The following is a 23,775-nucleotide window of genomic DNA, read 5'->3' on the forward strand; positions in this document are numbered from 1 at the left end:
ACACATAGTGAATATAACCATGCATTAAATGGCTTTAAGAGAGCTAACATAAGGCTGCTTACCATAACTAAGATCTAATGTAGCTGATCTCAGTTTCAGGCAGTAAATGAGCAGGTAGGGTTAAAAACATGCGGGAGACTAGAGCGTCCCTCAGGAACGAAGGCAAAGAGAGAAAGAACGAAGAACGGGGGAATACAAAGTGCAAGAACCACCTGCATACATCAGTCTGACGCCAAGTGTATATCTGTTCATTTGTTTACTGCATATAAGAGTTACAACAATGTTTACAAAAAAACATAGCAAATGAATGCATAAGTGTGGAATACTACAATTGTAAGTACTCAGTACACCCTTTTAAACTTAAAAACAGTAGAAAAACAAACGGTCTATCATTACAATTTGCATTGTTAAATGTTGCCCAGTATTTAAGCTGAATTTCAGCTTTGCAAAATACCTCATTAGACTGCAACATGGAAATGCACGAGCCACTTCCTTCAGTTTTTCCTACATCGAGCGATCCGATCTTCATCTGATCGGTTATATCTCAGGTGGTAATGCAAGTATGATCAATGACTTTCCTATTGAGGAAAATACAACATACATAAAATGGTGTGAGAGGAAAAAATAGTACTATGGGGTTTCCTGCCAAGTAGCCATATATCCATTTAAATAGCACGATTACACCTCATTTGTAATTGTACGTTTTCACAGCTTTTAAGTATGCAGAAACACCACAGAGGCTTGAATTGACTGACAAGAAGCCGAGGAGGAAAAGCGAAAACGTGGATCGGCGTCCAAGAATAGTTCACCCTAAAAGGAAAACTGTCTGTCATTATTTACTCAACCTCATGTCGTTTCAAAACTTTACGACAAAATATATTCTTGAAAACTAATAACATCCAATGGGGTCCAATGTTGTTTGGACATTCTTCAAAATATCATATTTTTTGTTCTGCAGGTTTGGGACGGCATGAGGATGAGTAAATGTTTTTTTTTTAAATGTGTGATTATTTGTGTGGATACGGCCTGTTCTGAAATCATAACTCAGAGGTTCAAGACGGCAAAGCAAAAGAAAAGTTTTGTTGTTATCCAGAAAGCTGGCAGATCAACAGGCGAAGGGAGCAGCTCAAACATAACACTGCCATTACGGCCCCAAGCAAGGCACTTAACCTGTCTCAAGAGGCGCTCATTAGTTAATTTAAAATGAACTAAAGATAACTACCTTTTTCTCTCTCTTCTCTATTTTTTTTAGCCCTCACATCGGAGACATCCTGCACCACAAAACATTCACTGTACATTGTATGGAGTAATGAAAAAGGAGACAAGTGCATATATCCACATATATATGCATGTATGTATATAAATGTATGTGTAGTTATAATGCACTGTACTGTAGTGTCATCGGTAAACAATATTTTACCAGCGTCATCCACTTGAAGCATCTAAAAGCCATTTCACCGTCTAAAACATCCATATCGTCCATAGAGTCTCTCAATGTAATGTGTAACTACATAGCACCATCTTTCTTAATGCTTCTCGCACAAACTACAACCTGTAAAAAAATGTTTTAAAACAAAGTGCCAAGCTAACAGAGAAGTTCTCGTCAGCTGTAATTTAGTGGAATAAAATACCAAAGTGATGCGTTGACTCAACCGAAGGTGATAAGCTGTTTGTTCTTCCGCAACTGCTTAGCGTCAAAGAACCAGACAAGCAATTTCTTTCCTGTGGCATGCAAGAGCACATGAAGGAGAAGAATATCCATTCATACTAAGTGTATTAAGGCTTCAAATCTGCACACTGCCAGGACATCTGGTAGGACAATCTTTACTCTGCGCTGCTCAATCGCACAGGACAGCACAGAAAACACAGAGAGCCGATAACCTGGATTCCTGTGACATTTCGCACACTGGAACTGGAAAAGCATCATCGATCTGGGAGTAAAAATTAAAATATGTCCTGATTAGTTTTGGACCGATATATACCAGCCAGACTGATTGGTTTGCCGATATCTGGCCATTTTAAGAACATTGGTATTGGAAAATAAATGTTTTAAACTCAGTATTTGGAGTAAATGTGTAAAATGAAGGAAATAATTAACCCGCATTGATTTGCTTACATTTCGCCATCAGTACTGGCCATCAAAAACAACCATAGCATAGTCCTAAAAATGAATACTTCCTTCCATGGAGGATCTGAAATGTTATTGTGTAGTGCATTACGTGCATATTGAGAACACAAACCATGTTTTACCAATGTCTCTGAAAAGTCTGTACGAGAATCATGTAGTGCTACCGTGAGGCCAAAATGTGAGATCGCAATAAAAACTAAATAAAAAATATTCACGTCCAGTGCATAATAAGGTATTCAGGCTATCATTTTTGCTCACTGTGCATATAAGGAAGAAAGGAGAACAAAAACGTATCATCCGTCTATTGTAAAGGCCAGTGCGGCCAACAGAACTCAAACAACAAGAGCGCAATTCGGAAATCAGCACCATCAGATTTGTACTGCTACGCCTCGGCTGCCTTTCAGGGTGGTTAGTGTTGCTTTAGAGAGGAAAGGCCGGGTAGCAGACCAGAAAGTTTCATACCCTGTTTTTCTAGAGTGTTCTTAGAGGTTCCGTGCATATTAGAAGGCATTTGTAGTTTTAAACAGGAAGACATGAACATCCCCAGAAAAGCTCCTGAAGAGTGCAGAAGGTTTTCTTTTTCCCCTCAAAGATTTGTTTTCCGTAGAAAAAAAATTATATTATATTATATATATTTTTATATATATATATATATATATATATATATATATATATATATATATATATATATATATATATATATATATATATATATATATAGAAGAATTGACTCTCCAGGAAAAGAGCAGCACAAGGGGAGAGAGAAAAGGAAAAAAACAGCGGGACAAAACTACAGCTAAAATGTAAAACCACTCTGGACAATGATGAGCAAGAGATGCCTCATTCGGGAAAAAAATAAAAATAAACAAGAGAAGGACAAAAAAAAGATGTCCTTTCAGGTTGTTTTAGTGCTCTAAAGGTCATTTGTACATGAGGTTTGAGTGCCATGATTCTTCATGGCATAAAGCAGGCAGTGCTCCCTACAAAAAGGGTCTCGTTTCTGCCTGTTATCCGGCCACAAGTTTTGCCAGTTGGCATTGGCTCAGTTTTGAGCATGGTGTCGGATGGTGTGGAAGATCCAGTCCATCTTGGTGGTCCATCCACCATGGTGAGCGTCATTCATCTGTTTCATGAAATAGTCCAGGGCCTCCTGCTCGGTTTTATCCAGTGCCAGGGTCTTTCGGATGTAAGCGATGTCGTCAAAAGACTGCAACTCCGGCATGCCTGAGCCCAGCATCATGGAGAAGAGGTTTATGAAAAGGTTGGCGTGCTGTCTGATGGCCAAGTAAGCCTTGTAACACATCTCCTGGAACCTGCAGGGGGCAACAGTAAGACATTCAGCTTCTCTGCAGCATCTATAGAGTCCTAGGTTGAATGCCTGGAATAAGGTCTGTGGTTAACACAAGCTCGCAATATAAAATATTTCAGTAATAGCCCATTCATGATTTTTTCAGGTGTCTTGAAAAAGGCATTTACTGAAAAGTTGACATTAAACATCATGCCGAGAAGGAAACCTCTTCTACTCACTAGTCTGCTTTTACAGCCTCATTGTGTTTGTACTTATGCACTTGAACATCATTCTAACTCAAACTTTCCAACTGTGGTGTAGTTACCAAACGTAAGATTTTTACATCTGCAGATTGTATTTAGGGTTCAAAATTCATTTGTGAAGAATATCTTTATAAACAAAACATGTTGTTGGTCACAGAGCTCATTTTCTGCAGTGATCCAAAAGCCAACAAAAAAAAAATTGTTGTCGAAAGGAATCAGACTGATGCCAACTTCTGAGTTGGCCTGTAAAAATGAATAATTCTTACAGCACTTTAAAGATCTATGCAAAGTTAAAGACAACATTAAAGGGTTAGTTCACCCAAAAATGAAAATTCAGTCATTAGTTGCTTACCCTAATGTCGTTAAGATTCATCCGTTCATCTTCGGAATGTTGAAATCCGATGACTCAGACAGGCCTTCATTGACACCAATTTCATTTCCTCTCTCAAGACAAGTAAAAGGCACTAAAGACGTCGTTACAAAGCCCATCTCACTACACGGTAACAATAGTTTTATGAAGCTACGAGAATAGTTTTTGTGTGCAAAAAAAACAACAACATAACGACTTATTTACTGATGGGCCGATTTCAAAACAAAGTTTTGAACCGTTATGAATCAGCGTATTGATTCACGTGTCAAACTGCCAAACTGCTGAAATCACGTGACATTGGTGATCCAAATAATGAATCAATATACTGATTCTTAAAGGGTTACTTTACCTAAAAATGAAATTTATGTCATTAATGACTCACCCTAATGTCGTTCCACACCCGTAAGACCTCTGTTCATCTTCAGATACACAGTTTAAGATATTTTATATTTAGTCCGAGAGCGTATCTAAGTGTATGCACACTATACTGTCCATGTCCAGAAAGGGAATAAAAACAATAAAAAAATTAAAACAATTTAAAAAAAGGAAATAATTCAGATCGCCAATGTCACAGGATTTCAGCAGTTTGACATGCGACCCAAATCATGAATCAATCCGCTGATTCATGATGATATAGTGTGCATACACTTAAATACGCTCTCGGACTAAATATAAAATATCTTAAACTGTGTCTGAAGATAAACGGAGGTCTTACGGGTGTGGAACGACATTAGGGCGAGTCATTCACAACATACATATCATTTTTGGGTGAACTAACCCTTTAACGGTTCAAAACTGTTTTGAAATCGGACCTTCAATATTTTTTTTTTGGCACACAAAAAATATTCTCGTTGTTTCATAAAATTATTGTAGATCCAAAGTAGTGAGATGGACTTTTTAACGAAGTCCTTAGTACCTTTAATGGGTCGTGAGAGAGGAAATGACATTGGTGTCTATGAAAGTCTTTCTGAGCCATCGGATTTCAACAAAAATATCTTCATTTGTATTATGAAGATACACGGTCTTACCAGGTCTTATGGGTGTCGAACGACATTAGGGCAAGTAATTATTGATACAATTTTCATTTTTGGGTAAACTAACCCTTTAAAATCTTCCTTCATGTGCTTTTCATCAAAAAATGAAGAAAAGAAAAAAAAAGTGTATTCAAAGCTCTTCCACCAGAGACCAGAACTAAACCTGGTTTAGTTTTATGCAAGCAAGTGCAGACACGGACGTCTGCTCCTCCGAGACGCAATGATAGAGAGCAAATCCTGCTTTTTTGAAGCCTCCTTTGAGTCAGGAATAAAGCAGAGATTTGTTCGAAAGCGGAAGTCTGGAGGAGAAGCAGGAAACTTGGCAGCCAGCTGGCTGTCAGAGTATTGTTGGAAGAGGAAAGGCTGCTGGGATGGAGGCCTGAGAGGCCCATTATGAAAGCCTCTATTGTTCAACTCAATCTAATTGTCTTGGATAGCTAGCTGTCTGCCAATTACTATGTTAATGTCGAAACAACAAAGGATTTGTTGCAATGCTTCCAGCATGAACATACGCACCTCTCAAACTCTCTGGTTTTAGTGCACTCTTGGGTTCCTCCTTTGCTGATCACAATTAGGAAATCTTGAGTTAAGACGAACGGAACTCGCTCTCGCTTGTAGCCAAACTTCTTCTTCTTGTGGTCCAAAAAGTGACCAAAATCTATATGAAACAGCTGCCAGGAACACAAGCAGAACGTCAATATGAGGAAATTGGTAATGACTAAATGTTTCAGTGGCAATAAATTTCACACCTGCCCGTCGTCCTTCACCATGATGTTACTGTTGTGTCTGTCACCGATGCCCAGAATGAAAGTGGCCACACAATAGCCAGCGCAGGATCGTGTAAACAAGTCAATGGCCATGTCGTACCTATAAACACAGATGATTTCTAGATATTTGAAGTGCCCACTGAAAAAATGTCTAATTTAGATTTTCTTTTTAATGTAAAAATTGCCACTCACATCTCGCCCTTGTTTTTGTCCTTTAGCCATTGATGTAGTGTTGTACTGTTAAACTGCAGCGCCCCCTTCAGACCTCCTTTACACTGAATCTGCATGATGGTGTGAGAACTTCTCACCACCTCTATTAGCCCCACACAATCTCCAATAGACAAGCAGCCATAAGGGAGCATTCTGAGATATGAAAGATTTGAGAAAAACTATATTTTTAAGGCTGCAAGAGAATTATGGACAACTTAGCATCTACATCTGATTAACAATTAGTTAACAAAAAGTTATTTTAGTGACTTAAATTCTGTGCCTTAATCAAGGAAATGTTGATAGCTCATGAATTGCCCTTTTGGGGTTTAAATCTACAACAATGTTTTGGTTAACAGCCAAGATCTTAAACCACTACAACCACATACCTCAGGTCAAGCCCTTGATTCTGCCAAATGTTCTCCATTATCCTGATGATCTGAAGAGTCAACATGTCTTGTCTCAGGTCTAAGGAAAAGGTAGAAAACATGCCACTTTTGTTTTCTACAAAAAAAAACGGTATTCCTACTTCAATACTTCATAAAGTAAAAAAGATGATCTGATCTTACCATCCCCATTCTTGAAGATGATTTCATTGTTTTGGAACAGAAGTTCGGACATGATGTCAGGATTTTCCCAGTTCAGCCAGAGCGGCCTCTTGGCCGAGGACATGATTCTGCAGTCTTCAAGTCTGTAAGGCAAACAGAAAAACAAGTGACGGCTCAAACATACACTAGTGTTTAAAATTTTACCTCAAGCCTGCATTTATTTGATCAAAAATACAGTAAAACAGTCATATTTTGAAATATTACAATCTAAAATAACTCATGTAATACATGTTAACATGCAATTTATTCCTATGATGGTAAAGCTGTGATGGAAGCAGACATTACTTCAATAGATGTTGAAAACAGATGTTACAATATTTTTGTGGGAACTATGATGAATAGAAAGTAAAAAAACACATTTGAAAAAGAAATCTTTTATAAGATTATGAATATCTTTCCTGTCTGTCACGTTTGATTCATTTAATGTGTTCTTGCTGAATAACGAAGTATTGATTTCTTTCAAATACAGATTGGTAGTGCAAGTAGAAAATACATTAGCCATAAGCTCATGCTAGTGTACAATTGTCTCCTTTTATGTCTGCCTCTTGTGTCATCCCTGCTAAGTAATAATAGATTCTCTTAGCTGTAAATACTGCACAGTGCTACTCACCGTAGGTTACCCAGCTGGTGGGCGGGGTTGAGTGGAGAGGTGAAATTTTGGAGGGCATCCATGTAGTCCGGTCGCCTCATCTGCTCAACCAGGAACTTCATTTGCACCTGAAACACCAAAATAAATACACTTTTGTTTCACAGACAAGGCTTAAGCCTATTCCCAGACTAAAATGCCTGTTTGAGCTGTTTTAACTGAAAGCAATATCTTATATAAACATGTCAGTGCTATAGTTTTGCAACAAGATGCACACTAGTAAAGTTTTTTTAAGGCACATTTACATAAAATACTTAAATGCACTAATCCTGACTTAATATAAGCCTTCTGTGAAAATTAAAGTCAGTCAATCAATAAAAGTATTTTTCTAAACTTGGCATCAGGACAACGAATGATGGTAGATTAGGTGCCACCTCCTAGTGTAGGGGGAAATTGATAAAGGGCAATACATCATTTAAAAAAACAATACAATTGCATTTATCAATCACTTTACCACACATTCAAATATTTATTTTTATTTGTATAATTACTTCCATATTAATAATTACAAAACTCAGTTCAAATAAAAATTATCTTATTTATTGCAGGTTCTTTAATCAATTTATTCACATTTGATTTGTTTAGTTTTTTTGTTTATTTATAGATTTCCCAGTTGATTTATTGATTTCTTAATGATCAAATAATTTACATTTGGGCCCCCATAATGAGAAGCTTCTCACATCAGCAAACACGAAGCTTAAAGGCTGGCATACACTGTGCGAATTCGGACACTCGGGAGGTTGTGAGATATTGCAGACGCTACGAGTCTGTTAATTTGATCATCGCATCAAATCAGCTGGTACACGACACGACTGTTTGCACCGCGAGCCGGCCGCGATCACACGAGCTTTCAATGTTGCTGCTATAGCTTCAGATACAAAAAATAAAGAAAAAATGTGTGCAAATGATTTGTTGAAAAGCAGAGAACAGTAGCCATTCCTTTTAACCGAAACAACCAGAATGAAAGAGAGAGAGAAAGAGTGTGTGTGTGAACACTGTATGTTTGCAGCCACTGAGCTAATAATACTATGTGACGTGCTTGTGCATGATTTGGCAATAGGGGACAGTCATATGCTGGTAAAAATCGGGCCGACTCCCCAAACTTTTTAAACATGTTTAAAAATTATCGTAAGGTCGGGAGGTGCTCTTAACGTGCTCGGCTCGTCTCGTATTTCCTCTCACACGGTGCATCCATACGAGCATCCACGATGTCCACGTGATTTCTCCCAAGAAAAATTTTTTGAGAGTTCATAGGACAGCAAAAATCGCACTGTGTACGCCGCCTTAAAAGTTTAAACTTAATTGCCCATTAAACTTTAAGCTCAACTTCTTTACATCAACAACATTGAGAGGGATGTTTTGCTATTGAGGATCTCCTCACGGAGTAGATGGCGTAAATCGAATCTAACAGCTAAGGTTTCACTTGCAGAGTACATAAAGACACTCCTAATATAACCTCACATGCCTACTTTTAGGTGAGGTGAGAAAGTCAAAGGCTGAGTTTACCTTCTGAGTTTCATCCTTCTTCTCCTGTTTGAGAATGTCTGTGAGGTTGATGAGCTTCTCCATGGCTTCCACCTGTCTACTCAGGTGCTTCAAGTACATGCCACATGCCCGACAGTACGACTCCAGCAGCAGACCAAACCGTTGACTCACGGTTTTATTGTGCATCTCTGACCTGCAACCCCACAAGATATTGTTACAATTTAACTTCATTTGGAATTTTTTAAAAAATCATCCTGATATTTATGTCAGTGTATGAAAAACTTTGACAGAAAGCAGAACAAAAAGAGGAAATCCCTTACTTCAAATGCCAAAAGAAGAAGTGCCCAATCCTCTGATTGGTAAGAGCCTTTTTCAGCAGAAATCGTACCAGTGGGTTATCAAGATACTGCTCATACTTCAGAACCTTAAATGGAAAGTGAAACATTGAAAAATCACAGATAAACATAAGAGGGCATTTATAATTAATTATAACTGAATATATCAGTCCTACCTGAACCAACTGAATGAGGTACTGTGAGAGTTTGTCATCAGTCAGATACTTCTCAAGGCATCGAACTGCGAAGTCTCGGATCATTGGATCAGGATAGTTACAGTCAAGCAACTCCATGGCTTGTTCCGGCTTTATTGCGGGCCAATCTTTAAGAAGGCAATACATTTGTGCAACTTCATCTCTGGAATTCCACTTCACCGCCAGCAGAATCTTGGGCAGGATTTCGGGTATATTTACACAATACTGTCTACAGAAGAAAACACATTTGTACATAAGCATTTCTGCTGATAGAAACTAAAACAACTAGAGCTAATGGCAGCGTCAGACTACCTGTGCCTCCATAAAAAGTCCTTTTCCTGCTCAGTGATCTCAGAAAGTGGGTCCCTGTTGCCCAGCTGACGAAGTTGCTCTATATCTGTCTCTGTCATAGCATGGTCTCGTGCCAGCCTGCTGCTCTGTAAGTCGCAAGAAAATATTATTAATTATTAATCTGATAAATAAACATCAATCAAAGAATGGATTGCAAAAAATAAAAAAATATAAAATTAGATTTAAATAAAGATTTTTATTAGCATTTAATCAATTTAATTAAGAAATGAATACTTTTATACAGCAAGGACACATTGGGTTGATCAAAAGTGGCAGTGTGACATGTATTATGTAATAGAAAAAAATCTATATTTAATATAGATGTTGTTTCTATTCATCAAAGAATCCTGAATGAATGTTTCCACAAAAATATTAAGCAACACAACACTGATAAATAATACGAAATGATTTGTGAGCACCAAACCAGCATATTAGAAAGATTGCTAACAAACTGGAGTAATGGCTGCTGTAAATTTAGCCTTGCATCACAGAAGAACTTACATTTGATCACACATTAAAATAGAATATTATTTAATAGTTTTTACTGTATTTTGGATCAAATTAATGCAGAGTTGGTGATCTCTTTCAGAAACATTTTCTCGCTCAGCCTGGTAGTACACTTCCAGTTGGAATAAGTCTCAACTCACCACTTAGAAAGTTTGAGAGCATTAATCTTTAAAAGACAAACCGCTTTTGTAGAAGTCACACGATGAATCAACAATGTTTTAAGAAAGAGAATGGGCATCTAGCACCCATACTACTGAAAAAGTTTGCAGTCACTGCTGAGATCTATTACAAAATCAAATAAATGAACACTGTACTTTTTAATAATTGGAAACAATGACACTCATGAGGTGACTATACAGAATGACAAGAGATGTTTCTCATGCTCCTCAGGCTTGTAAAGTGTATTAATAGCAGCAGTAAGCATGTCACTATAATTAATTAAGTAGGATGTGTGTCTGCAAGCTCACCTGTCCAGACTGGCAGTAATTGTATCCCATCTCCCTGGAAATTATCCAGTTAGCGTGGTCCTCGATCGTGGCCATGTCAGGAAACTTAACAGGCGAGCTGAAATAGTCAAACTCCAACTCTAGACATGGGGTTTCCTAGAGCAAAAAAAACACCAACAACCACAAAACACATTAACAAACCAATTAACTAAATAGCACATTACAAAGAACTAATACACTTTTAGCATCTAGTTACACTTTTGTATTTTGTATTAAGGTTCAAAACAACTGCATACTAAATAAACCGCTTTAGAGCATGTTAACCATGTCAACCTCTGATTAGACAAGTGCAATCGTATTAAACCTTATTATATCATAAACAGCTCAGTGCTGAAAGAGGTTAAGCAGGAGGCGAAACCTTGTTAGGGTTGGAGCCCGTGACACCAATGGGGTTGAGGAGGTCTTCTAGGCCGTGTGGTACTGGCCACAGATTCAGTGCCATCTTTCCTGAGACCAGTGTGTGTGTGTAGTCAAACAGGTTGACGTTTCCCCAGGCCAGTGGACAGTGCTCCTGTAGCAGATCATTAAATGGTTCATTTAAAGACCTTTGAAGCAATCACCACTAAAACATTCATTTTAATACTCTAGTACTTAACTTTTATTTTAGTTTTTTTTTGTTATTTGTGTTTAAGTTATGTAATATTTAGATTTCATTTTAGCTTTATATAAATTAACTAAATGCTATTAAAAGGATACTTCACCGTTTTTTCATTTTAAACTGTTATTCCCTTAAATAAGATGAGTTGATACATAACTCAAGTCTCAGCGCATGCACTTAATCACTCTGACGTGCGGTGACATTTTGACAGCACTTAGCTTAGCCCACTAAGCCAAAGGTCATTTATTAGGTACCAAACAGAGATCAAGTTAGAATCAAACACCTCCACATTTCCCCTATTTAAATACAGTTACACCAATAGTTATAAAATGTGACGCTTTTCTTAGCAGGTTAAAAAGGATAACTATAATGTATGGCAGAATAGAATAGCTTTTTAGAGTACTTCGACTCTGCGCTAGGGCTGGGCGATATGACGAAATATATCGTCTGGGCGATAGAAAATGTCTATCGTTTTATATAAGGCTCTATCGCTTACGCCACGATAAGGCGTTTATGGCAGAATTTTACGTCAAGATGCACCTCACGCCACGGCATGCCCATGCACGCTGCAATACATAAACAAACATGAAGGAAGACGGTAGTAGACGCGGTTCAGACCAGGGTAATTCTCAGAGTAATTATGCCAGAATAGTGGTATAAGCGCTCAAAACAAACTTTAGACACAGACGCTGCAACGGGCTTTTAGGCGTGGCACACTATAGCCATATATTGAAATATTTTAATGGCAGGTGTAGGGATGGCGAAAACTAAACATTTTCTTGACCGACCACCGAGCCTCATAAGCCGGTTGAAACCGGTTAACCGATTAGTTTAAAATATGCTGCGCTATTTGAAATAACAGGATGGAATACACAAGATGTAATATATTTCCAAATGTAAGCCCATCTTAAGCGAAATGCACGCTTCATCCTGTCGTCTGCCCTGGCTCTAACCTCGAGTGTTTACTTTTTGCAAACCTTGTGAGCGCGCAAACCCAAACGCTGTGACCTCGGGCCAAATGTTTTTAATGGTTTATTAAGTACAAACAGGCGAGTTAAGAAAAATTGAGTGCGAGGGATATGTTCAATCACACAATTTTTCATAACTTGGTTTATTAAGTACAAACAGGCGAGTTATGAAAAATTGAGTGCGAGGGATATGTTCAATCACACAAAAAGATTTTGGAATGAGATGGCCAACTGTAGTAGCGTTTAGTCCACTGTCTATAATAGCCTAATTTAGAGATCACTTTTTTATTTATTTTAACCGACAACTTTGATCGGTTAACGTTGATACGGTCAGCCATCGGTCAAACGGTCATCGGTTAACATTCCTAGGCAGGTGTTAACTTTACCAACAGTCTTGCTTTAAAAAAAGGTTCTGAATAAAATAAAAATGTAGTCCATACTACCTTTATTTGTTTTGTATATCATTTCAAACTGCATTTCCACATTGGAATTTTGTATAGACTATTCATAAACTGAATTAACAGAAAAATTGCTATATCGTTATGTATATCGTTATCGGGATATCAAATGAGCTATATCGGGATATGAAATTTTGGCCATATCGCCCAGCCCTACTCTGCGCAGTAAAAAGTCACGCCTGAAATTTCTGTCAATAGGGGGAGAGGATTTTTCAGGTGTGACTTTTTACTCCGAGTCGAAGTACTCAACTCAATTCGTCTTAGTTAAGGGAATAACAGTTTAATATGAAAAAAAAAAACGGTGGAGTATCCCTTTAAAATAACTCCATAATAAAGGTGTAAACTGCACTACAAAAAAAGCAAGTCACCTCCTTTGCCCCCTTCCTTCCTTTCACAGAGCAGATGGAGAGACAGAGACGAGCCGCCCTGGGGATGTCAGGAATGTACATGTCATAAGTCAGCCACTCGTTCCACCTAAACGAGAGAAATCACAACACAGTAAGTGTTTAAAATGTATACAATTGTATTTCAAATGTCTAACATTTTTGGAAATATTTGCATTAGATCTGGGGTCGGGCAACCTCAGACAATCACTGGCATGTTGAGGGGCAAGAAAGATGATTGTCACTAATTATCAAGTGGCCACCTAGACTGAAGTGAATTTACTTGTGCTGCCCATTGACAGCATTGGCCTAGTGGTTGATTTGGGTGGTACAATGTCACCCCAAAACTCTGCAGGAAACTTTGTTTAAATAAGGGGAATATTTTGAAATGAGAGTTTCTTCAGAAAAAAGACAAAGACAGTGTGGGCTTTTTGTGTCACAGTCATTAACAAGAAAAAGTACACTTCAGAAAGGTTGCCGTGAAATGCTTTTTTCTAGTTTGACATTTAAAATCAACATAGCATATCTGCATACTTTGGCTCACTTTGATTTTAACTACATTACAAAGAGGTATTAAATCCCGTTTCTGCCTCAGAATAAAAATGTAAAAAAGATAATCATGACTATTTCTCACAATTCTTTAAGACTTATTATCTTTTTTTTTTCGAATTTATATTTTGAGATTGAGTTAACTCTGCAGGTATTTTTTCTCTCAGAACTGCACATTCTAATATGATTTCATGCTTTTATATTAGTACGAAATGGAATGTACCAAAGCAATTAATGAATAAAATATGAATTTCGTAATACACACAGGCCATTCGTCCATGAAATTAGGCTCCTGTAAAAGCGGATAATCTCAGAATTCAGAGAATACTCTGAATCGTTAGAAACTCAGAACTCGGATGGAAAAAAGCGTGAACTAAAAAAAAATGTAATCTGAATTGTTAGGGGAAAAGTTTAGCAAATTTAGAGAAAAGATCTTTTTTTTTGCCACCATGCAATTTTAAGCAAAAGAGTCAAAATTCCAAGATGTTAACTCAAAACCGTGAGATATAAAAACGTAATTGCAAGATATAAAGTCAAAGTTTCGGTATAAAAGTCATTAGCACTGAAACACGTCAAAAACATTTACATTTGTTTTATTTTGTGGCAGAAATGGGCTTTCATTGTATTTTGTAGATACATTCACACATACATTCACTCAGTAATGATTTAATTGTAGCATCAGTATCAAATAGGACCAGTGTTTGTACAGTACCTTGGGTTTGAACATGGGACACGCTGTGTGTTGACATTATCACACAACTGTTCTCCACCATGGTAGATCCCTGTTCGCACATAAATCTGGAATAAAAGGCAACAACCTATCAGCAAACCTATCAGCAAACTTAAGGCAATTCACACCGCACAGACAAACACCAGGGTTTTGTTGGATCAGTGTGTTACCCCAGTCGGCATTTGTCAGGGTTTGTTTTCACCCAACTGAACATGTTCAATCAGCGTTTGTCTGTGTCATCTTGTTTGTTGGCGTTAATCTGAGCGGTGTGAATTGGCCTTTAGATCAAGAAAATGCCAGTGTAGAAAGGTCATGCAATTATAAAAAGACACAACCACTTCCTGCTCTTTCGTAAACAGTGTAAAAGTTCTGCTTTCTTACTAAACACATCCTATGTGTTTTGCACAATAAAATGACTAGAAAAACAGATTTTAGCTAAGCACCTTGTCAATGTCCCGAATATTCACATTAACGTATGTGGCACAGAGGACACGTATCCTTAGAGTGCTGTTAATGGTCCAGAGGGATTTGGTGGAGGCCTCTCCGTTCATGTAAGGCGTGGCAGTGGAGATGCGGCGGGCGTAGGAAGGCATGGTGAAGTTGTCCATAGGCAGCTGAGAGTAAAGACTGTCCTTGGACATAAGCATGAGGTTTGGCAACCTACCCAGCATAATGCAACTCCGCACATACTGAGAGAAAGAGAAGAGGAGAAATAGAGAGAGAATTCATTCATAAAGCCACATAATAATCAGCACATCAAATAAGTGTTAAATAATCCAAAATGTGCAGAGCTAGTCCTAAACACTAATTTTTTTGGGGGATGATATAAAACTTCAAATGCAGTAGGATATAAAGGCTATTCATTTGCATTCCGTTTACTGGCTGGTTTTGGGAGAATGAAAGCCTGTAACAAAATCATGATAACCATAAACTTGTAAAATCTGAACTGTCTAGAACTTTCAGGTGGCTAATTAATCAATGCCCAGTATAAAAGCATAAACCTGTACAGAAAAAAATAAAGCAGCATATTAATTATAAACATTACATAAGCACTGCATCCAAACACATAATAAAAGATAACCGGTTATTTAAGAACATATGTATGAAATTGTGCATGTTTGTGGTACTTTAGTAACACATGAGAGGTACCTTGTACTGACTGATGGGGTACTTTTCTAAAAGATACTCGTCACAGCCACAGACTTTCAGGATGTATTTGCCCTGATATTCCTGCACGCACATCTTCAGCTGCTCAGCTGACAGCAGCATGCTCCTGGTTTTCTTCCTGATGGCTTCGGCGATCACCTGTTCAGGTACGCAGTCATGATTGATCTTTAGCGTGTACTTTTGCTTGTCATTGTTGGGAGAGACGATCACCCAGATGACTACAATGATTTGACCTATCACACAAAAAAGAAGATCAGAGTGTTAACAGGAACAGCACTTTTGAACTGATTCCTTCAGACATAAAGCATGCGAGAACAAACATTTAATCCTACATGGCAACTGTGTGTTAAACAGAAAGACTAAATGTAGCCAAATCAAGCTGTCAGGGAATGAATGTAATGGAGTTGATGTGCATGTTTTCCTCCAGGCTATAAGGAAATAGAGAGCAAAAGCATCATATGCTTCATGACTACTACTAATACAACCCAGGCCCATTCACATAAGAATGAAAACAGCATTGCTGAAAATACAAAAGTTCCAGGAATTACTCAATACTATGAAGATTACTACCGGCTTCAGGCTATAAGGCATTAAGAAACAATCCATGTTATTTTTCAACCTTTGATCAATGTGCTGCATCTGTGGCATGCTGTCCATTACCACAGCCATCAGTGTGTATATTAGCAAAACTCAATGAAAGCGTAGCAAGCAGTTAGGCCATGCCATTAATAAATGTTTAAAACATGGCATCCGAATTGAATACAGTATTCAATAATGCGCTAGTATGAGACTACTGTGGTTAAATCAGGGGACATGACTAAAATTAATTATTCATACAAAACATAAAATCATTTTCAGTCATTTTGACTATTTACATTTTTTCCCCTCAACACTTCCTCTGAAATTATTTAAAAATAATATTTAATTATTTTTTGATGCACCGATATCTTAATTCACTGTAAATATATATAAATAATTTATTACCAAGACATTTTAAAGCATGGAAAACCAGGAAATTCCATTAAATTATCTGAGGAATTATGTAAACAAATTGTTAAATCAACGTTTAAGCTGATTAATTTAAAGGTGTCATGAACTGGCTTTTTTATTTTTTTAATACTGTTGTCTGAGGTCAACTAATAACGTTTGTGTGTTTTTTTACATTCAAAAACATCATAACCAATAAGAAATTGGCTATTTTCTACACTGGTTTTAAGGCACTCTCCTGAACGCTGGGTTTTGGTGGGCGACGTGACACACTAGAGACTTGGAATTAAACGCCCACAGCTAGGATTGGAGAAGATCTGCATATTAAATGAGCTTAAGCTCCCCTGTCAGTTCACTCGAGGGAGAGGAGAGATTGAGGGAGAAGTGGCAACCAGAATTATTTTCTCGATCATAGGGACCGTAAACGTCTTTATCAAACAAACAATGATTTCTCTCTCATCAACCTGCGATTGATTGGACTATTATTTTTATATTACACATAGGCCGCAAGATCGGTGGATATAAGCACAAACTTTGCATGTGTACGCGCCGTCCTTCAAATGTCAAGTCGAGACTCGAGAGACAATGCAATACTATTACATATAAAAACATGTTTTACTCACATAAGTTGGTTGCACCATTCCTGACGGATCGACCGGAGATTTGTTTACAAACGATCCCGCAGTGAAATTAAGTGAACACTGTCTTCCCCACGTGAGCTGGAACTTCATTAAAAGTAAAGTTCAACCACACATTCCTAATATTAGGATCCGAAGGAAGCTTATGTAGCGACTGTGTTCTTCCACAACCAGGAATAGCGCAATATCTTGCTGTCTTCATCGGCGTGTTTATTGTTTTTGGTTAGCTATCACGAGCCGATCACCTCCATGAGTTGGTGGGCGAGGCTACTGGAATAGATGTGCTGTAGAGGCGGTGTTTCGTCGCACAGTGACATATATATGAATCACAAGACCGTTTGCTGAGCTAGCTGTCTATAAAAGCTTTTCTTTGACTAACATGGAAGTTTTCAGCTCTGAAACTTAGAGGATATTCTTATATTACTATGACCTTTTATCAAAAGCTCAAGGGAAAGTTGATTTCTCAATTCATCAGCCCTTTAAACAAACAGTTTAAAATAACATGTGAAAGCCAAGTATGGTAACCGAATACTCAGATATCGTCCTCTGCATTTAACCCATACAATTTAATGCAGACATATTAGGAGTAGTGAGTAGTAAACACACAGCAGACCGTTTAAATTAGTCATTAAATTAAAATATCTCTGACTCAAGTACGACATTATTCGAGCTAACAAAACATAGTGAATATTGTATAGGTTTCACATTGTATATGATTATTCATGTCAACTAATTTCATGAAAACCTAAACTTAATTATCGGCCTAACAGGAAGGGAAACAGAACCAAAAAGCAGTGTTCTTCAGTTCTGCAAACTCATAAGCAGAAGTTCCTAGAAAAGTCGTTTAATTTCGGAAAGACTAATATAGAACTTCATCCGCTTGTTAAGTCTGACGTACCGCTTCACCGTTTCTGTGTCCAAACCCACAATGCCCAAAGAAAACAACAAACGGTGTAAATATACACTCACGATGCGATGCGATGCTGCCATAAAAATAACAATCCTAACCTTTATCTCCATACCAAAATACCAGATGGCCAGACAGTGATCCATCTTTTATAAGTCCTTAAAATACTTGTGTTTGGGACAGCGTGAGCATGGAGACTGTAGTGTACGCTGCACATTTTTAAATGCTAAGCTTAAATATATAATATGAATAAATAGTGCTCATAAATGGCTGTTGAGATAGTATTCTCAGGTGAAATGAGTAGAGGCTTGGACCCAAAAACTTAAAAAGCAGATTTTTAAACGGATCTCTTAAAGAAAATGTGAGTCCATAAACTTGAAAAAGAACAAGCCTACCTTTGTCTAATTTGCCATATATATGCTTTGGAAGCTCTGGTGAAGACTCCACATTAGGAGGATAAACGTATAGTGCTCGACTGTGTGCCCCATTGGCATCCCGCAGCTCTACTGAGTCTTTGCAAACATTAAGTATATTTCTCCTGAAGTCCTGCACCTCCGGATCCTTCACTAGATCAAACTCACAAACTGGCATGCCGATGGCAAAACCTGAAACACACATACAAAATAAAACATCTTAGAACAAGGTCAGGAGAGAAAAGAAATAAAACTCCTGAATAAAACTGGTCAAAATACATCTCTTATGCTCACAACGGCTGCCTTTAATTGATAAATAAATACAGTAAAAACTGTAATAGTGAAAATTTCAACTATAATATTTCTTTATAAAAGAAGTATTCTATTTTAATATAGTATGATGACAAAATCTCATTGTCACATGATCCTTCAAAAAAAATCACTGATAATAATAAATGTTTCTTGAGCATTAAATCTGCATATTAATGTTAAAATTTATATTTTTTGTAGAAATATTTTTTTATATAAACACTTAAAACCTTGACTCTGAACCACAAAACCAGTCATATGTCACACGTGTATATTTGTGGCAACAGCCAACAAGTCAAAAATATCAATTTTTCTATTATGCCAAAATTATTAAGTTAAGTTTAATATTATTAAGATATTAAGTACAGATCATGTTCCATTAAGACATTTAGCAAATTGCCTACTGTAAACATATTACAATATGTATTATTAGTAGTAATATGCATTGCTAAGGACTTAATTTGGACACCTTTTTGCACCCTCAGATTCCAGATTTTAAAATATCTCAGCCAACAAACCATACATCAATGGAAAGCTTATTTATTCAGCTTTCAGATGTATAAATCTCAATTGAAAAATAGAAAAATAAAAAAGATATTCTGGTCTGGGGTCACGTATATCTTACTAAGAAACTTATGAATGGTACTGTACTTTTTCAAAAACAGGACATCTACTTGACATTTATTTTTGGTTGTTACTGAATTTTTATTCCTGAAATTATCATGCATATAGTAAATAAAGGAAAAATCAGCTCATGTGTGACATCTTACCGATTTCTCTGTTGAGGATTTTTTCCTCTCTGTTCCCTACAGGTTCGATGACTTTTAGGAAGGGCTGGAATAGCCGAAGGTCGCAAAGTCTTCTCGTCTCGTCGTAGAACTCCTCGCGCTCCGCCTCTTGCGTTACACTGACGAAAATATAGGAGGTCTCCTCTTGCAGCAGATGGTGGAGGGGATACTTCCTTGCCTCCTTAAAAAGTTCATGTTTGATTGTGATGAGGGTGGCCTCCCGGAGGCACTCTAGTGTCAGGATCATGCCATTGGGCAGTAGGCAGTCCACCAGAATCCTGGGGGGCATTAAATGAATGCCCCATAGTTCTCCCGAGGAGGGTCTTGGAGGCATGATTTGTAGTCCTCACAATCTTCAATGGGGGAAAAAAAAATGTACCAACCTCTTTTTCTCCTGAAAAATAAAGTGGGTTTTAGCAGCATGTTTGACATCAAGCGCTGTTTTTAATAACAAGAAGATGAACGGACAAGACTAAATATTATGTATTGTAAACCAAACTAAAACTGTATTTTTCTAGACTTCAGTCTTTTTTTTAATTCAGTGTGCAGTCGGTCAGCCATTTTTTTCTGTTTTGCTCAAACTAAACCCAGAGCAAATTTTAAGAATAAGTAACAAACGGGAACACAGACAAGCATAATAAACCTGGATGTAACAACAGTAATGCTTCTCCTTTACTTGGTCTGCATTAAAGCAGTATATACTGTAAGGCTTTGTTTATATAAACTACCATTCTAAATTGATCCTTATAATAGACATTTATAATATTAAAAACAGAAGATTTCCATTTTAAATCTTTACATTCACACTGGAGACTGAAGTAATGAGAAATCAGTCTTGTCTAGCCAGACCTTCAGTCTGACAGCAGAAGGTCTGGACACTATCGCAGCTTTCATTGCTCAAGGACCGCCCAAGAGCACATTTGACTGACATGTAACGCAACACAACCAAACACAATTTGTTCTGTCTCATGTTTAGGGGCGTGGAAATAAACAAACTTTACACACTTTTGAAAATCCAGCCTTTAGTTGATCATGGTAAGCGCTCATTGTCACAGTTGCAAACAACACCATTCCACATTCAACAGCGCTTTACCAAAATTGCTTACTGCACCTTTAAAAAAGTTATTTTAAAGTGTAATGATATTTCTTATAATATTACTCTTACTGTTACATTTTCAATAAAATAAATGCAGCCTTGGTGAGCATCAGAGAGCTCTTTCGAAACAAATCGTACCGATTCCAAACATTTAAGCTGTACCTAAAAGACACACACCTCCTTAAACACACTAGTACTAATCCATGAGGCTAATGGAGTCATTTAATGCATCACTGACATCAGTCTTAATAAAAAAAAATGCTTGCAGAAGTTCAGTACAACCCAATATCTGAGTCACTGAGCAATGACAGGAATGTATCACTCTGTGAGAGAGGAGAGATATTTCCACTCAACATAGAGCCAAAAACATTTGGCACTTCACACTGAAGTGGATGACTTGTTTTTCCCTGCTAACATGAGCCAACAAAAAGAAAACCGTATACATTTCCCGGTTGTAAGGCCGCTGAAAGCAATTCACTAATCTGACAAACTGCATCTTTCACCATGTTAGGACACATGTAATCTGTTATCTGAAATTACTGGATTTTAAAACTAGGCCATGTGAGATGAACACGTCAGATCTTTTGTCCTGATCATCCCCTTCAGGTTCATTCATGTAAAACACCATGCAAATGTTTATCACAGAGCTTTGCGAATACTGGTCAGGTCAAGGTTGTAACCGCTCCACCCTTTCACACGTTTTATTGCTTGTCATCTCTTCTCAGTAAAAAAAAAGCAAGAGATGAATCAATATTTACATGAGCTGGTGGTATTTGTGCTTACCTCAATCTGATGTTAGGGCCACTTGTAAATGTAAATGTCCGTCATAGTTCAGATCTTCATCTGATCTGCTTGCTTTATAACTTCAGATCCACTACTGTAACAACAGCAACAAGGACAGACATTCAGTGTCTAGTGGAAAGTGTTCAAGTTTACCCAAAACAACTAAACCAATGCCAACAGCACAAACCACAACAAACTTCCACAGCAGTGTTTAGAGTGACAGAGATGGGAAGATAATAAGATTAAGAGGTTTATCATTCTTGCATTTGAATAGATTGACCCACAATTACAGAGCCACTCGCTAAAACGAACTGCTTATAGAGACCATACGTCTATAGACAATATCTTAAAGTTACACCTATGTTTATTAGTTTTAACCACAGACTGGTTAAAACAAACAAGCATGAATCATGACAGAGCAGAAACATGCACTAATTTGACTAGAAACCGGCTTACACCGCCAAACAAGTATTTCATAAATAACCACGCTGCATTTTAAAATGAGCACGCATTTAAGTACATTAAAAACATAAATACATCATATTAAAGTAGAAGTATATTTTGGAGGCTCATATCTGACATAATTAGCCAGATAGCCAAGTAGCAATCCCTTCCAAAACATACTACTAATTAAGCAGACACTGACATTTATTATTGCTAGAAAGTTGAAATACTCCAAAATGAAAAAAATTCGTTTTTAGCGTGTAAATAAGTTATTAAAGACGAATTTGTTATGCCTTAAAAATTAGATATTGATTCCTTTAGCCACCTAGCCGCTAGGCTAATACGCTATTGCTAACCCGATAACTTTCAGATCAAATATGCAGTAATATCTCGCCAATGACGCTTTAACAGTTACCAGTCTGAAACAACACATACAACTATAAAGACAACTAGCGTTGTTATTTAAACAATGGAGAAATAAACCAATATCTCACATTTGTGTGTATGGCTACTATGGGTATGTACCGGAGAGTTGTTGTGAGGTAATCCGCTGTTGGTATTCAGTCGCTTGATCAGGTCTGTAAATCCAGCGCGGGGCTTTGCTAGGCCTCTATCCGCCTTGCTCTGACATGCACCGCCTCTCCATCATCACAGCAGCGGCGGCGGTGGATCGCGAGCAATGTTTTCACACAAACCATTCATCTCCGACATTGAAAGACGAAATACATACTGTCCAATATCCGATGAATTGGATGAAATTCGTTAGGAACGCTGTCACGGTGGAATAAGGGAGGATCCTGTGAATAAATAAGCACCAAAGTGGCCGGATAGGTAAGAGGGAGGGTGACTGAGAGGGAGAGGGACAGAGAGAGAGCGAGGATGACAAACCCAATGAACTATTTTTTCAATCGATGATCCCACTTACACACCCAAACAAGCGGAAAAAAAGTGTGAATTGTTAATCTTGTCAAGACACTTAGAAATCTTATATATGGTTTATTATGCAATATTCAATGCATGCAATAAAAACTGCAGATATACCACGAACATGTGCTTTTATAGAGACAGGAATTAAATTAGCAGAAATAATGAATGTTGAATGCTAATGAAGAAACGAAAGTTTGAAACATTAAATTATGAATAAATTGACCTTTTTTTTCCTTTTTTTTAAATCCATGTGTGAACCGAGCAGCCACTTACTAAATTCTCTTCATCGTCTTCTGACAGTTTTTTTCCCCGTACTAATGTTAAGCTGAATAGGCTATATTTGCATAACGTTAGGTTTTTAGGTTTGGTTTTGTTTACTGTTTTTATTTTTATTAGTTTTTTTAAATTATAATTGAGTCAATTAAAAGCCAGAGTATTGATAAAATATAGGCTACTTGAATGAACGAATAGTCGTTTCCACAATTAATTGACGCATTTTATTCTCTTTTGTTTTAAATATCGCCCATTGTTGATGACTGCAAATTGTTAAACTTCTGATTTATAGTTTTATGTCATTAGCTGCGTCTTCAGCTTAGCCTTACAATTTAACGTAGTTACGTGTATCACCGTCTAAATCCGTAACATTGAGTAAAATACAAGTATTCGGTTTCAAAACTACTCGCTGAAAAGTACAGTAGCTATACACCTAAATCATATAGATAATAGTAATGAAGTACACTACCTTAAGTACTTCACACAACCGTTTGTCATATCACAGGCTCGCGCATCCTCTCATTGCGCGTGCTGAATCGTCAATCAGATTCTCGCATCGATAGGAAATGGACTGTACCAACTGTGGTGAGGGAGAGGTTAATATAAATTGTAAAAAGATATTTCCGCCAATTAACTATGTATATGAATACATTCTTTAAATGTATCTA

At 37.3% G+C, this 23,775-nt stretch overlaps 1 protein-coding gene across 3 annotated transcripts; it reads right to left on the bottom strand.

Moving 5' to 3' along the window:
* Positions 1-2,844: 2,844 nt before the first annotated feature.
* pik3ca (phosphatidylinositol-4,5-bisphosphate 3-kinase, catalytic subunit alpha) lies at positions 2,845-23,638 on the bottom strand. Of its 3 annotated transcripts, XM_067430814.1 has the most exons (22): positions 23,577-23,638; positions 22,433-22,704; positions 21,464-21,557; positions 19,567-19,978; positions 18,470-18,679; positions 15,525-15,775; positions 14,819-15,064; positions 14,358-14,443; positions 13,082-13,187; positions 11,048-11,200; positions 10,651-10,785; positions 9,638-9,762; positions 9,308-9,554; positions 9,117-9,220; positions 8,818-8,989; positions 7,276-7,382; positions 6,627-6,748; positions 6,447-6,525; positions 6,043-6,213; positions 5,833-5,950; positions 5,600-5,754; positions 2,845-3,441 (listed from the first exon to the last, which is right to left on the bottom strand). In XM_067430814.1, exons 4-22 carry the CDS (start codon positions 19,916-19,918, stop codon positions 3,171-3,173), a joined length of 3,210 nt encoding a protein of 1,069 aa, XP_067286915.1. In that variant the 5' UTR covers positions 19,919-19,978; positions 21,464-21,557; positions 22,433-22,704; positions 23,577-23,638; the 3' UTR covers positions 2,845-3,170. The 3 variants fall into 3 exon arrangements, with proteins under 3 accessions (XP_067286915.1, XP_067286914.1, XP_067286916.1); XM_067430813.1 differs by lacking the exon at positions 23,577-23,638 and having other exon boundaries at positions 22,433-22,780; XM_067430815.1 differs by lacking the exon at positions 23,577-23,638 and having other exon boundaries at positions 22,402-22,780.
* Positions 23,639-23,775: the final 137 nt, after the last annotated feature.

The sequence above is a fragment of the Pseudorasbora parva genome, chromosome 22, assembly GCF_024679245.1.
Source record: "Pseudorasbora parva isolate DD20220531a chromosome 22, ASM2467924v1, whole genome shotgun sequence".
NCBI classification, from domain to species: domain Eukaryota; kingdom Metazoa; phylum Chordata; class Actinopteri; order Cypriniformes; family Gobionidae; genus Pseudorasbora; species Pseudorasbora parva.

Excerpts from the sequence above, each read along its gene's own strand:
- pik3ca (XM_067430814.1), bottom strand. The coding sequence starts at position 19,918 with ATGCCTCCAAGACCCTCCTCGGGAGAACTATGGGGCATTCATTTAATG. Across the intron at positions 5,755-5,832 it reads TGGTGAAGGACGACGGGCAG|CTGTTTCATATAGATTTTGG; the intron begins GTGTGAAATTTA and ends TGTTCCTGGCAG. Across the intron at positions 3,442-5,599 it reads AAAACCAGAGAGTTTGAGAG|GTTCCAGGAGATGTGTTACA; the intron begins GTGCGTATGTTC and ends TGCCCCCTGCAG.